Source organism: Dipodomys ordii, unplaced genomic scaffold (genome assembly GCF_000151885.1).
Source record: "Dipodomys ordii isolate 6190 unplaced genomic scaffold, Dord_2.0 Scaffold3, whole genome shotgun sequence".
Lineage (NCBI taxonomy): Eukaryota > Metazoa > Chordata > Mammalia > Rodentia > Heteromyidae > Dipodomys > Dipodomys ordii.
Window position 1 is genome coordinate 31,317,552 of NW_012267219.1, and position 13,115 is coordinate 31,330,666.

At 38.4% G+C, this 13,115-nt stretch overlaps 1 protein-coding gene across 1 annotated transcript in view; it reads left to right on the plus strand.

Moving 5' to 3' along the window:
• Positions 1-13,115, plus strand: part of Tmpo (thymopoietin) — a 33,944-nt gene extending 20,829 nt beyond the window's left edge. The window contains exons 4-8 of the mRNA XM_013018988.1: positions 8,561-8,680; positions 8,780-8,875; positions 9,299-9,409; positions 10,356-10,444; positions 12,343-13,115. Coding sequence (XP_012874442.1) covers positions 8,561-8,680; positions 8,780-8,875; positions 9,299-9,409; positions 10,356-10,444; positions 12,343-12,628 — 702 coding nt within the window. The 3' untranslated portion in view covers positions 12,629-13,115. The remainder of the gene's footprint in view (positions 1-8,560; positions 8,681-8,779; positions 8,876-9,298; positions 9,410-10,355; positions 10,445-12,342) is intronic.

Consider the following 13,115-nt stretch of genomic DNA (forward strand, 5'->3'; position numbering starts at 1 on the left):
GCTCTTCAGCTCAAGGAGAGCGCTCTACCACTTGAGCTACAGCGCCACTTCCGGTTTTCTGGTGGTTTATTGGAGATAGGAGTCTCATGGTCTCTACTGCCTGGGCTGGCTTTGAACCGCAATCCTCAGATCTCAGCCTCCTGAGTAGCTAGGATTACAGGCGTGAGCCAACAGCGCCCGGCTCTGTCAAATTATTTTTTATCCCATTTTCTTGTTTTTGTTTTTGGTAAGGGTTACTTGGTGGTAAAACAGAGCCTTATGCATGCTAGCCATGTTCTACCACTAAGGTATGTTCATAGTCCTCGGTCATTTTAAAATCTCATCTTGGAGATGTTCTTGATTTTTTTCTTTTAGCATGTACTTTTCACTTGGCATAGAAGTATTTTATTAAAAACGTTTGGTGATTGGAGAACATAGAGCATTGAATTAATGGAGATCTTGTTTGCTGTAGAACCAAATATAAGATTTTTTTTTCTTTGATGTTGCTAGCAAAGACCTATAAAAGCATGCTAAAAAGTAAGGAAATTACAAAAGAGCAACTAGAAAATCCTGTAAGATATTGAAGTAGACAAGCATAGAAAACTGGTTAGAATGTGATTAGGATGCAAGATAGTTTAGTGCCAAGAAGAGAGTCTTCAGATAACAAGATTAAAAGGAGAGAATTAAGATGGTTTAACAGGTTTTTGAATTGGAGAATCCCAGCTGAAGAGCAGGGTAGTCAAAAGAAAAGTTTAGATTTAAAAGGTGATAGGCAGAATTAAATAATGGCCTTATTACAAAAAAATAAGAAGTAGAGGATTTAAATTGTAGTTAACAGATGATCACACTAGTTATACTGTTTTTTAAATTACGTTTTGTTTTGTTTTGCTGGATTATATTCAAACAGACTTCTGACATGTCATTTCATGCACTAAAAGATATTTACTATGTCCACTATGCCTCCTAGTAAAAGTAATTTTTTTTCTAATCAACATTCAAATTCTTCCACTCTGAAATGTCTGATTTACAATTACATTGTTAAAATCAAGATTGGAGTAATACCTACATATCATTATATGTTTTACCTATTTTTTTAAAACAATAAGCCTGGGACTGGGAAGGTAGCTTAGTGGCAGAGTGCTTGCCTTGCATGCATGATGCCCTGGGTTTGATTCTTCAGCACCACATAAACAGAAAAAGCCAGAAGTGACGCTGTGGCTCAAGTGGTAGAGCGCTAGCCTTGAGGTGAAGAGCTGAGGTACAGCACCCAGGCCAAGCCCCACAACCAAAAGGAAAAAGAAATTTACAATTAAAACATTAAACCTGAGCCAAGCATGATGTATAGTCACACCTATAAGCCCAGTATTAGATAGACCAAGGCAAGAGAACCTTGAGTTTAAACATAGCCTGGACTACATAGTAAATTCTAGGCCAGAATTTACTATGTGGCCTACATAGATTAATTACTAATTGCCCATGTTATTAAAAAGAAAAATAAATTAATTTATTGTATTGCTAGTACTGGGCCTCCAACTCAGGGCCTCCTTCATACTGTCACTTTTTCTGCTCACTTATTTGCACTCTTGAGCCAGTCTGGCCTTTTGCTAGTTAATTGGAGGGACTGACCTTCTCAGACTTGCTCTAAATTGTAATCTCAGAGCTCAGCTTCCTGAGTAGTTAGGATTATAGGTGTGAACCACTAATATCTGGCAAGTATTTTTTCAAATACTTGATTTTTATATATTTGATTTATGATGCATTGCAGGACTTTTTTGTTGTATTTTATACACATGTTAGATAAGCACTCACCACTGAGCTATATCCCCAGCCTGAGATTATCTCAGTTTTTGATTTCTTCCTTCCTTCCCCTCTTGAGTCTGTCTTCTCCCTCCCCCCCTTCTTGACTCCCATTCTCTCCTGCCCTTTCCCTTCTCTCTCTTTTTTTCTTCCTTCCCTCTGGAAAAAGAAAAGCATATTGTCAAAACATGGTATTTCAAATTTATAAATGTGATATATAACTTTGGGTATTAGAATTGGTATCTTTTTTCTTATGCTGGGTATCTTGATTCTTCCAGTGATACTTTATATAACTATCACATGATGTTTGTTTCAAAATAGTACAGTATTACTACTGATAATGTTACTAAGTGCAATTTGAGGTCTCCCTTCCATTTAAGATATACTTCATTAGGATATAACTTTAAAATATTGGGTATAAGATCATGCTATATAGAATTTCTTCTTTGTGTTATAGCTTAATGGGTTTAAGATATTTTTTTCCTATACAGCTGATTTTTTTTCTTTCATTTAGAAAGTTACATTTTCTGCATATTAAAAAAAAAACTTTTTTTTTTTAAGCCAGGCACTGGAGATTCATGTCTGTAATCATAGCTACTCAGGAGAATGAGATCTGAGGATTGTGGTTTGAAGCCAGCCCTGCAGGAAAATCTGTGAGACTCTAATCTCCAATAAACTATTCAGAAAAGGCCAGAAGTAGTGTTGTGGCTCAAGTGGTAGACTGCTAGCCTTCGGCAAAAAAAGCTCCATAACAGCACCTCAGCCCAGAGTTTAAGCCTCTGTTTGGACTGGCCAAAAAAAATCTTTTTAACCCTTATACTTTTATAAAAGTAACCCTACTTTGTACATTCTTCTCTGTCATATTCTACAAATTGCTTCATGGACCTACTGTTTAGTCTGCCATTTTGTGGAGATATATATTTTTTTTTTTTTTTTTTGGTGGCATGCTCTTGTTAGTTCAGCATTATGTCAAAATGTCTTTTTCAGGTAGCATTTACTTTTTTTGGTCAATTTGTCTTACAGAACTCTATATGTGAAGTTGCTAGATAGTTTTACTAGATGTCACCAAATACTCTTATTCTTTTTTTTGGGGGGTGGGGGGTTAGTACTGGGGCTTGAACTCAGGGCCTGGGCACTGTCCCAGAGCTCTGTTGCTCAAGGATAGTGTTCTACCACTGTGAGCCACAGTGCCACTTCTTCAAATACTGTGAGTTGGAGGTTTTTGTGTTCCAGCAGCACTGATGAAAACACTGTTCTCTATGGGGGGAATCTATTATTTTTTTTAAGTTAGTATAAAAAAAAAGTCATGATTTACCTCAATTTTTTTTTCTTTCTTTCTTTATTTTTTTTTTTTTGCCATCCTGGGGTTTGAAGTCTTGGCTTGGGTTCTGTCCCTGTGCTTTTTTGGCTCAAGGCTAGTACTCTGCTTGAACCACAGTGACACTTCTGGCTTTTTCTGAGCAGTTTATTGGAGATAAGAGTCTCCCAACTTTCCTGCCTGAGTTGGTTTCAAACCACACCTCAGATCTCAGCTTCCTATAGGCAGATGTGAGCCACCAGCATCTAGCTCTTGGTTTTTCTGCTTTAGCCTCCTGAGTGCTGGGGATATAGGAGTGTACCACTATGCCTGGCTTGACTTTCTTTTATGACATAGTTTAATTTTTTTTTTTTTTTTTGGTCGGTCGTGAGGCTTGAACTATGGGCCTGGGCGCTGTCCCTCAACTCTTCAGCTCAAGGTGAGCGCTCTACCACTTGAGCTACAGCGCCACTTCTGGTTTTCTAGTGGTTTATTGGAGATAGGAGTCTCACGGTCTCTCCTGCGACCTAGTTTAATTTTTTTAAATTTGTATTTTGTATTTTTATTGGTTGGAATGTATAGTCCTTACTAACCCAGTTTCTATCTACATTCTGAAGTCTAGCTACCCAAATGACTTTTACCCAAGAACTTAATTAGAAGGCACTGTGAAAAGGTTTGTTTCTCCTTGGTATCTATAGAACACTTTAGGGGCTTTTTGTTTTGTTTTGTTTTTTAAGATGGACTTAGTTTGTAGCTCAGGCTGGCCTCAAATTTGAGATCTTTTTGCCTTAGTCCCCTAAGTGCTGGGTTTACAAATGTGTGTCATCCTGCCCAGGTTCTGTGAGACATCTTGCTCTAACATAGATGATACTACAACTCTTATTTTGGCCTCAAAACAGCAATCACATTCTTATTTTACGTGCCAGTGAGTTAACCTCAATAATTGGTCCATCTTATTAAATAACAGTTTTAATTGCAGTATTACATGTGTGTGTGTGCGCGCACATGTGTGTGCGTGTGGGTGCCAGGACTGGTTTTTTGTTGTTGTTGTTGTTGTTTTTGGGGTCCGGTCATGGGGCCTGAACTCTGGGCCTGGGTGCTGTCCCTCAGCTCTTCAGCTCAAGGCTAGTGCTCTACCACTTGAGCCACAGCACCACTTCCGGCTTTTTCTGCGTATGTGGTGCTGAGGAATTGAACCCAGGGCCTGAGGCATACAAGGCAAGTACTCTACGACTGAGCCACGTTCCCAGCCCCCCGGACTGGGTTTTGAACTCAGGGCTAGCCATGGCACTGTCCCTTAATTTTTTTTTTTAACTCAAGGCTGACAGTACCACTTGAGCCACACCTCTAGTTCTGGGTTTTTGCTAGTTAATTGAAGATACGAGCCTCTCAGACTTTTCTGCTTAAGCTGGCTTCAAACCACCATCCTCAGATCTCACAATCTCTTGAGTAGCAAGGATTATAGATGTGAGCCACCAGCTCACATATTAATTTAATTTGATTTGATTTGTTCCAGTACTAGTATTTGTGTTCACAGTGATCTTGCCTGTCATTTTCCACTCAAGGCTAGCACTCTTGAGCCATAGCTTTACTTCTGGCTTTTTACTGGTTGTTTGTAAATAAGAGTCTCAGACTTTCCTGCGTGGACTGACTTTGAACTAAAATACCTCAGATCTCAGTGCCACTGGGTTCCTGGCTGTTGGTTTTGTTTTAAACTTAGCTTTGAGATAAGTTCATTGCAGTTAAATTATTTTGAACAAGATGTATCAGACCTCGCTTTAGAATTTTTTCAGAAACAATTAGAATTAACTACGTTCATACCTATTCATTTGTTTATTTTAGGTGGTTTTTTACTTGCTTGTGCTGGAGGTTGGATGTAGGACTTTGTAGGTAATGCACACTGTACTGCTGGTGTGTATTCACAGTGCTGTTCAGGCCTTATTTTTAGAAGAGATTCTGCTTTAATTGGCCCAAGGGTTTTTGGTATGTTGGGTATGTTTTTGCTTTTGTTTTGCTAGTCATGGGGATTGAACTCTGGGCCTGGATGCTGTTCCTCAAACTTTTCTGCTGTCTCTGCTAGCGTTTTATGATTTTGTTTGTTTTTTTTGTTTTGTTTTGTTTCCGGTTATGGGGCTTAAATTCAGGGCCTGGGCACTATCTCTGAGCTCCTTCACTCAAGGCTAACCCTCTACTGAGGCTTTGAGTCACAGCACCACTTCTGATATTTTGGTGATGAATTGGAGGTAAAAATCTCGCATTTTCCTGCCTGGGCAGGCTTGAACTGGGCTCCTCAGATCTCAGCCTCCTAAGTAGCAAGGATTACAAGCATGAGCTCAGTAGTTGAAAGTATTTTTGTTCTTTTTTTATTTTGTGTTTAGAAAAAGACAGTTTTTCTCTGTATCCCAGGCTGGCTTCACATGTGATATTCTGCTACTCTAGATACTTGAATCCAAGGATTTCTCTCTCTCTTCTTCCTTTTTTTCTTCCTTACTTATTTTTTTCTTTTTGTCGGTTATGGGGCTTGAACTCTGGGTCTGCGTGCTGTCCCTCAGCTCTTTAAGCTCAAGGCAAGCGCTCTACCACTTGAACCACAGCACTACTTCTGATTTTCTAGTGGTTAATTGGTGATAAGAGTCTCACAGACTTTCCTGCCTGGGCTGTCTTTGAACCATGCTCCTCAGACCTCAGCCTCCTGAATAGCTAGGATTAACAGGCATGAGCCATCAGCTGCTTGCTTGCTTTTTTGTGGTACAAGGATTTGAACTTAGGATTTCTCAGTCGCTAAACGGGTTATTTTTCTCATTCCTGTTTTTTTTTTTTTTAATATGCTCTTTCATTTTTGCCTGGGGTATTCTAGACCAGCATTTTGTACAAGATTCTCCTATTTATAGGTTTGCACCACTGCATACCGGTTTTTTGTGTGGTTTTTTTTTTTTTTTTTTTGATACGGGGGTCTCATGAACTCCTGTCACAAACATACTTCCTTTCAGCTGGCCTGGAATCCTCATCCTCTACATGTCGGTCTCCTGAGTAGATAGGATTTCAGGTGTTCAGCTCCTTTTTTTTTAAAGCTCCTTCTAGATGATGCTGTACCCACCAAATTGAAAACAGTAAACTCAACTCATGCCTGTAGTCCTCTCTGGTTAGGAGGCTGAGATCTTAGGATCATGGTTCAAACCCAGCTGGGACAGGAAAGCCAAAAGACGCTTATGTCCAGTTAACCACCAGAAAACTGGAAGTGGAGCTGTGGATCAAAGTGGTAGACCACTAGCCTTGTGCAAATATCTCAGGAGATATCATTCAGACCTTGAGTTCAAGTCTTACAACCAACAAAAAAACAACTATTTTCTTCCATTCACATAATCAGGAAGTTGACCATTTAGTATAATTTATTTACAAATTTGTCTTTTCATGTCTATTTTATATTCATCAGCTATATCCTAAGTGATAGCAGAAGGAATCCCTAGATTTTTAAACTGAGTCAAAGTAAATGTCAGTATGTATAAATATACCATCAGATTTGGGACACTATCTTTGTGGAATTTTTTAGTAGTAATACTTCTAGCCAAATAAGCCTGGTTAGCTGGATGATTAATCTTGTCACTAGATAAGAGTTTTTTTAGCCTGGTGCTGTAATCCTAGCTACTCTGGAGGCTGAGATCTGAGGAATCACGTTCAATGCCAGCCTGGGCCCCTGTCCCTCAGCTCTTCAGCTCAAGGCAAGTGCTCAACTGCCTGAGCCACGGCGCCACTTCATCCATCAGAGTCTTTTTTTTGGGGGGGGGGAGAGGGGGTCTGGTCATGGGCCTGAACTCTGGGCCTAGGCACTGTCCCTCAGCTCTTCAGCTCAAGGCTAGCGCTCTACCACTTGAGCCACAGCACAACTTCCAGCTTTTTTTCTTTTTGCTTATGTGGTGCTGAGGAATGGAATCCAGGGCCTCATGCATGCAAGGCAAGCACTCTACCACTGAGCCACCTTCCCAGCCCCATCCATCAGAGTCTCATCTCCAATAAACCACTCAGAAAACTGGAAGTGGTGCTGTAGCTCTAATGGTAGAGTGCTTGCCTTGAGCTGAAGAGCTGAGGGACAGCGCCCAGGCCCAAGAGTTCAGGCCCCACAACTGACCAAAAAAAAACAAAACAAGAGTTTTTTTTTAAAAAGGCATTAAACATAATAGCTATAAACCCATAAATTATCTAGGTAAAATATTACATAAAAAGTAAAAGTGATAACATAATCTCACTCTGGCATTGAGAAACATTGGTCTAATGGGTTTTAACCGGAATATAAAACGTGCTAATTTTTTCTTTATGGTGCTTGTGATGGAACCCAGAGCTGCTTGCTAGGCAAGCAGTCTTTCACTGAGTTACATCTACAACCCTTTGTTATATACATACTTAATTAGTTAATTTTTTTGGTGCTAATCCTGGGCCTGGGTGCTGTCCCAGAGCTTCTTTTGCTCAAATCTAATGCTCTACCACATCTTTTGACTATAAGACAACCCTGTTTATTGCTTGTACCTATCTCTTTCCATAATGAGACTAGGGTAACATTGCAATTGTGACATATTAAGCTTGTGTATTCATGAAAGGATAATTGCCAGGTTTTTCTTATTGCCTAATCTTGATTCTTTTTTCCAAAGAGAGTTTAATACCTGGGAAATTCTTAGTTCAGGTAGCTGAGTATAATTTAAATTTAAATTGATGTTGCTAAAATAATCTTAACCATATGAAAAGAATAGTGTTTACTGTATGCTAAGTCATAAGTTTGTTAGATGGTCCTGGGGATTGAATCCACAGATTTTTCTTATTTAGCAAGTGGTCTACTACTAATACACCCCCAGCCAAAATTTATAAGGAGGGCAGTGTTGGTATTAGAGCTTGAATTCATGGCCTGTTCACTATCCCTTAGTTTTGTGTTGCAAGACTGGCATACTACCACTTAAGCCATACCTCCACTTTTGGCCTTTTGGTGATTAATTAAAGATAAGATTTTTCCTGTGTAGGCTGGCTTTGAATCATGGTCATTTGATCTTAGCCCCCTGAATAAGTAAGATTGTAGTTGTACATTACCAGCACCTTACTACCTTTTTTAAGGAAATTCACTTGTGATAACAAATGACTTTCATATAAATCATGACAGTCTGTTCTTGGTTTAGACAGAAATCCAGCTGCAGTCCTAAAACATAATAGCCAACAGTGAGTCACAAAAGGAGCCAGTCAGTGATAATTGATGTGCTTTTCCCCTTGTTTTTATTATAATTTATGAGCTATTATTGGTGGATTTTTGAGTATATTTTTACCACCCTTTGTTTACTGATGCTTACATGTCAGTGTCATCAATACATTAGAAATAATTTGAGGGCATAGCATTGTTTGTAACTGCTGGGATTTGCCAGCTTTCTGCCTTCTCTGTGCTAATGTGGCCATTAAGGTGTTTGATGTGAGAATATGACTTTTTTTTTTAACGTGTCGATGCTTGAATAGAGCTATTCTCAAGCTGGAGTAACTGAGACTGAATGGACAAGTGGATCTTCAAAAGTCGGACCTCTGCAGGCATTAACTAGGGAATCTACAAGAGGGTCAAGAAGAACTCCAAGGAAAAGGGTGATGCAAGGCTTATTGCTTAGAATTGGGTTTTCAGATTGGTAGGGTCTTAGTTATTATTGTGCATTTATTGTTTTTGTTTTGTTTTCAAACTAACAGGTGGAAACTTCACAACATTTTCGTATAGATGGTGCAGTAATTTCAGAGAGTACTCCTATAGCTGAAACTATAATGGCTTCAAGCAACGAATCTTTAGTAAATATGTTTCACAAACTATAAAAGTGGTATTTTTTGTAAATTATCTCATAATTGGAAATGGGGAGGTGGTGAATTGTGGCAAATCTCAACTTTACATGTTCTATACATTACATTTTAGACAGATTTCCTTCTATTATTCTACACTTAGAATTTTTCACTCAGTTTTAGAATTTTTCAATATAGCCACTGTATACAAATAAGTTTAATTCATTACACAAATGTCCTCATTATTATGAAGCTAATTTTTACTAAATATTTGAAGAATTTCAAGGTTTCATTTGTGAACCGCTGAATGTGTTTCAATTCTGCATAGATTTTTATTTGAGAAATTCAAACATTACAGAAGCAGATTATTCTTTTTTATAAGTATCTTTGTTATGTTTGGTAAATTCTGAGTCTGAATAATTTGAATCTTGGCAGGTTGTCAATAGGGTGACTGGAAATTTCAAGCATGCAGCTCCTATTCTGCCAATCAGTGAATTCTCAGACATACCCAGAAGAACACCAAAGAAACCATTGACCAGAGCTGAAGTAAATGAATAAAACTTAGATCGATGCTATCATTGATCTTTCAAAGAGACTTTTTTTGGAGTGGGAGGGGAGCAGAACTTTTAACTTTACCTGGGTGGTGTGTGTCTGTGTATATATGCACAAATATTTTAGAGATACTATTGAAAATGAAAATTAACTAATATACTATAATGTACTAATAATACTATCCTCTTGCTGTCATGTGTCTCTTTAGTTCTAGTTTTCAAGGGAGTGATCATGTGTGTGCTACTTGTAATATTGTCTGTTTGTCATGGATCCAAGCCTGAAAATGCTACTTGGACTTAAAGGGAGGCTCAAAAGGGTCAAATGATGGGATTTCCACGGGTCTCTGTAGGGTGGTGGAATTGATTAACTGTATAACTAATCCTTAAACTATTAACTGCATGGTACATTATAACTCCAGTGAATCTTTACGAAAGCAGGTAAAATACTTTGGTCTTGGCATAAATGTAAACTTACATGGCAAAACAAACTTTGAGAAAAAAATTTTGAGTTGCAAGGTGCATTGACTAGTTTAAAGCATACTAAAATTTAAAGGCTTGTGATGATTAAGCACCTTCTATGTTTGAGCATTTGTTGCAGAATTAATAAAAGGAAGAAATATTTCATTCTCAATGTTTTAGTCATGAAGAACATAGAAAGTCAGGGAGAGGATCTGTACTGACATATCTTATTAGATTACCGGATTCTGAGTTTATGTCAGTTTCCCCTTTAATAACTCCATTAAGATACCTATGTAATGAAGAAATTTGAAAGGGGCTTTGGTAGCATGTGGACACTTAGATGATCATGAATTTGGGAAACAGCAGTCAAAGGCTAGGATAGATTGAAATGACATTTTGTTCTCTAAAACTTATATGTAGAATTGTTTTAATTATGGCATGTTTTTACTAAATTTTAACTTACATTGTTTGTTTCCTAATAGGTGGGAGAAAAAACAGAAGAAAGAAGAATAGAAAGGGATATTCTTAAGGAAATGTTCCCCTATGAAGCATCTACACCAACAGGAATTAGGTACTTCAAACCTGAATCAAGCATAAGAGATTTGGGGGTTTGTGGTTGGGGGGGGGGCAGAGGAGGACAGTGTTGGCACTTATTCATGCTAGACAAGTGTTGTACTACTGAGTTATATACCCAGACCATGTATTTTGTAATCTAAACAAAAATCTAGTAAGAAGAACAATCCCTTCTTCCTTCCTTGTTTCCTTCCTTTTTTTTTTTTTATTTTAATTTAATGTTTTAAATTTTTGTCAGTTGTGGGGCTTGAACTCGGCCTGGGCACTTTCCTGAGCCTCTTTGTGCCTTAGCCTCTTTGTGCTCAAGGCTGATTACCACTTGAGCCACATCTCCACTTTGGTTTGTTTTTGTTTGGTTGGTTGGTTTTTTGGTTTTGTTCTTAATGGTTAATTGGGGGTGAGAGTCTTGGAGGGACCTTGTCTGCCAGGGCTGGCTTCAAACCAAGATAGATCTCAGCCTCCTGAGTAACTGAGAAACTAAAAGCACCTTGTATTTTTATTTCTTTCTAGATACATTGTTTTTTGTTGTTTTTGTTTTTTGCTGGTCCTGGAGCTTGAACTCAGGGCTTGGGTACTGTTTTTGAGCTTCTCTGTGCTCAAGCCTAGGGCTCTACCACTTGAGCCACAGTGCCACTTCTGGTTTTTTCTATTTATATGGTACTGAGGAATCAAAGCCAGGGCTTCATGCCTGGTAGGCAAGCACTCTACCACAAAGCCACATTCCCAGCCTAGATATATTAGTTTTGAAAAGTCTTTAAAAGCCAGGTTTAGTGAACATTTGTGTTCTGACGATTAGCAATGCTGGGCGCCACTAACTTGGCACCTATAATCCTAGATATTCAGGAAGCTGAGATCTGAGGATCACAGTTCGAAGCCAGCCCGAGCAGGAAAGTCCTGAGACTCTTTATCTACTATTAACCATCAGAAAACCAGAAGTGGCATTGTGGCTCAAAGTGGTAGAATACTAGCCTTGAGCAGAAAAGCTCAGGGATAGTGCCCAGGCCCTGAGTTCAAGCCCCACGACCAGCAAGAACAACAAAAAAAACAACAAAATAAACAATAGTATTAGTTATTATTTAATGATGCTGGGGTTTTGAACTCAGTCCTTGGTGCTTATTAGACAGTACTCTACCACTTGAAAAATAGCCCTCAGCTCTGTTTTGTTTTAGCTAGTTTTTACCTGAGACAGCCTCTAATAGAAATTCTCCAGCTTAAGAGATTCTCTTCCCTTGGCGATCCTCCTATCTCTTAGCTAGAATTCTAGTGTGCACAACCCTGCCTGGCTTGGTTGCACAATAGGCTAAGGGTGGTGCTTCTAGTCTGTGCAAGAAAGTCAATAAGACTCTTATCTCCAGTTAACCACCAGAAAATCAGAAGTGGCTCACAGTGGTAGAGCACTATCCTTAAGTGAAAAAACTCAGGGACAACTCCCAGGCTCTGAGTTCAAGCCCTACAACTGACCAAAAAAAAAAAAAAAGATAGGGTCTTGTTAACTTGTTGCCATAGCTGGCTAATGAACCCTTATCTCCCCGTCTCTGCCTCCCAGCAAACTGAGATAGGCATGAACCACTGCACCTAATGTTTTTTTCCCCTGCCATTCCTGGAGCTTGAACCCAGGGCTTCATGCATGTTAGGCAAGCACTCTTCCACTAAGCCACATTTCCAGTCCCTGCACCTTACTTCTAAGGTGAAAATATATATAGAAGTTTTAACTAGGTTAACTTCTCTGCTTTATGTGTGTCAATTTTCTACTGTGACTAGGTTAACTTGACTGCTTTATGTGAATCAGTTTTCTACTCTCACTTGAAGCTTAGTAGTGGCATTGACATTTTGTTATTTATCACATCATGACTTTACCTAAAAACTTCTTTTTTCTTTTTTTTCCACTTTCAACAGTGCTAGTTGTCGCAGACCAATAAAAGGGGCTGCAGGCCGACCATTAGAACTCAGTGATTTCAGGATGGAAGAATCTTTCTCGTCCAAATATGTTCCTAAGTATGTTCCCTTGGCAGATGTCAAATCAGAAAAGACAAAAAAGGGACGCTCCATTCCCATGTGGATAAAAATTTTGCTGTTTGTTATTGTAGCAGTTTTTTTGTTTTTGGTCTATCAAGCTATGGAAACCAACCAAGGAAATCCCTTTTCTAATTTTCTTCGTGATGAGGCTAAAACATCCAACTGAGTAGTATCACTTTGGCACGTTCAACTTGGTCTCCTATTTTTAATATATAGAAAAACATTTGTGTATACTTGTTGACTGAAGAACTAAAAATAATGTGATTTCACCTCAATAAGTTTAGTTTTCCATTGAAAAGTAAACAAGATATATAAATGGACTTAAACCTTTGGACTAGTAGGAGATCACATTGTGCCATATGAATAATCTTTTTTAGCTCTGGAACTTTTTTGTAGGCTTTATTTTTTTAATGTGGACATCATATTTCATTTTTGGGAAAAATACATTTCTTTGGTGTATTTGAAAAACAAGGGCGCAAAACATGATAGTACAATGTGAAGCTACACATTTAAATTCTTGGAATGCTTACAGAAACTATTTTAAAATTCTCTACTGGATAAAAAATGTTACAGACCTGTGAAACATGAAATTCAGTAAGAGAAAAGGTAACCTGGTTGTACTTTTTATAACTGCAACAAAATTTGATGGTATT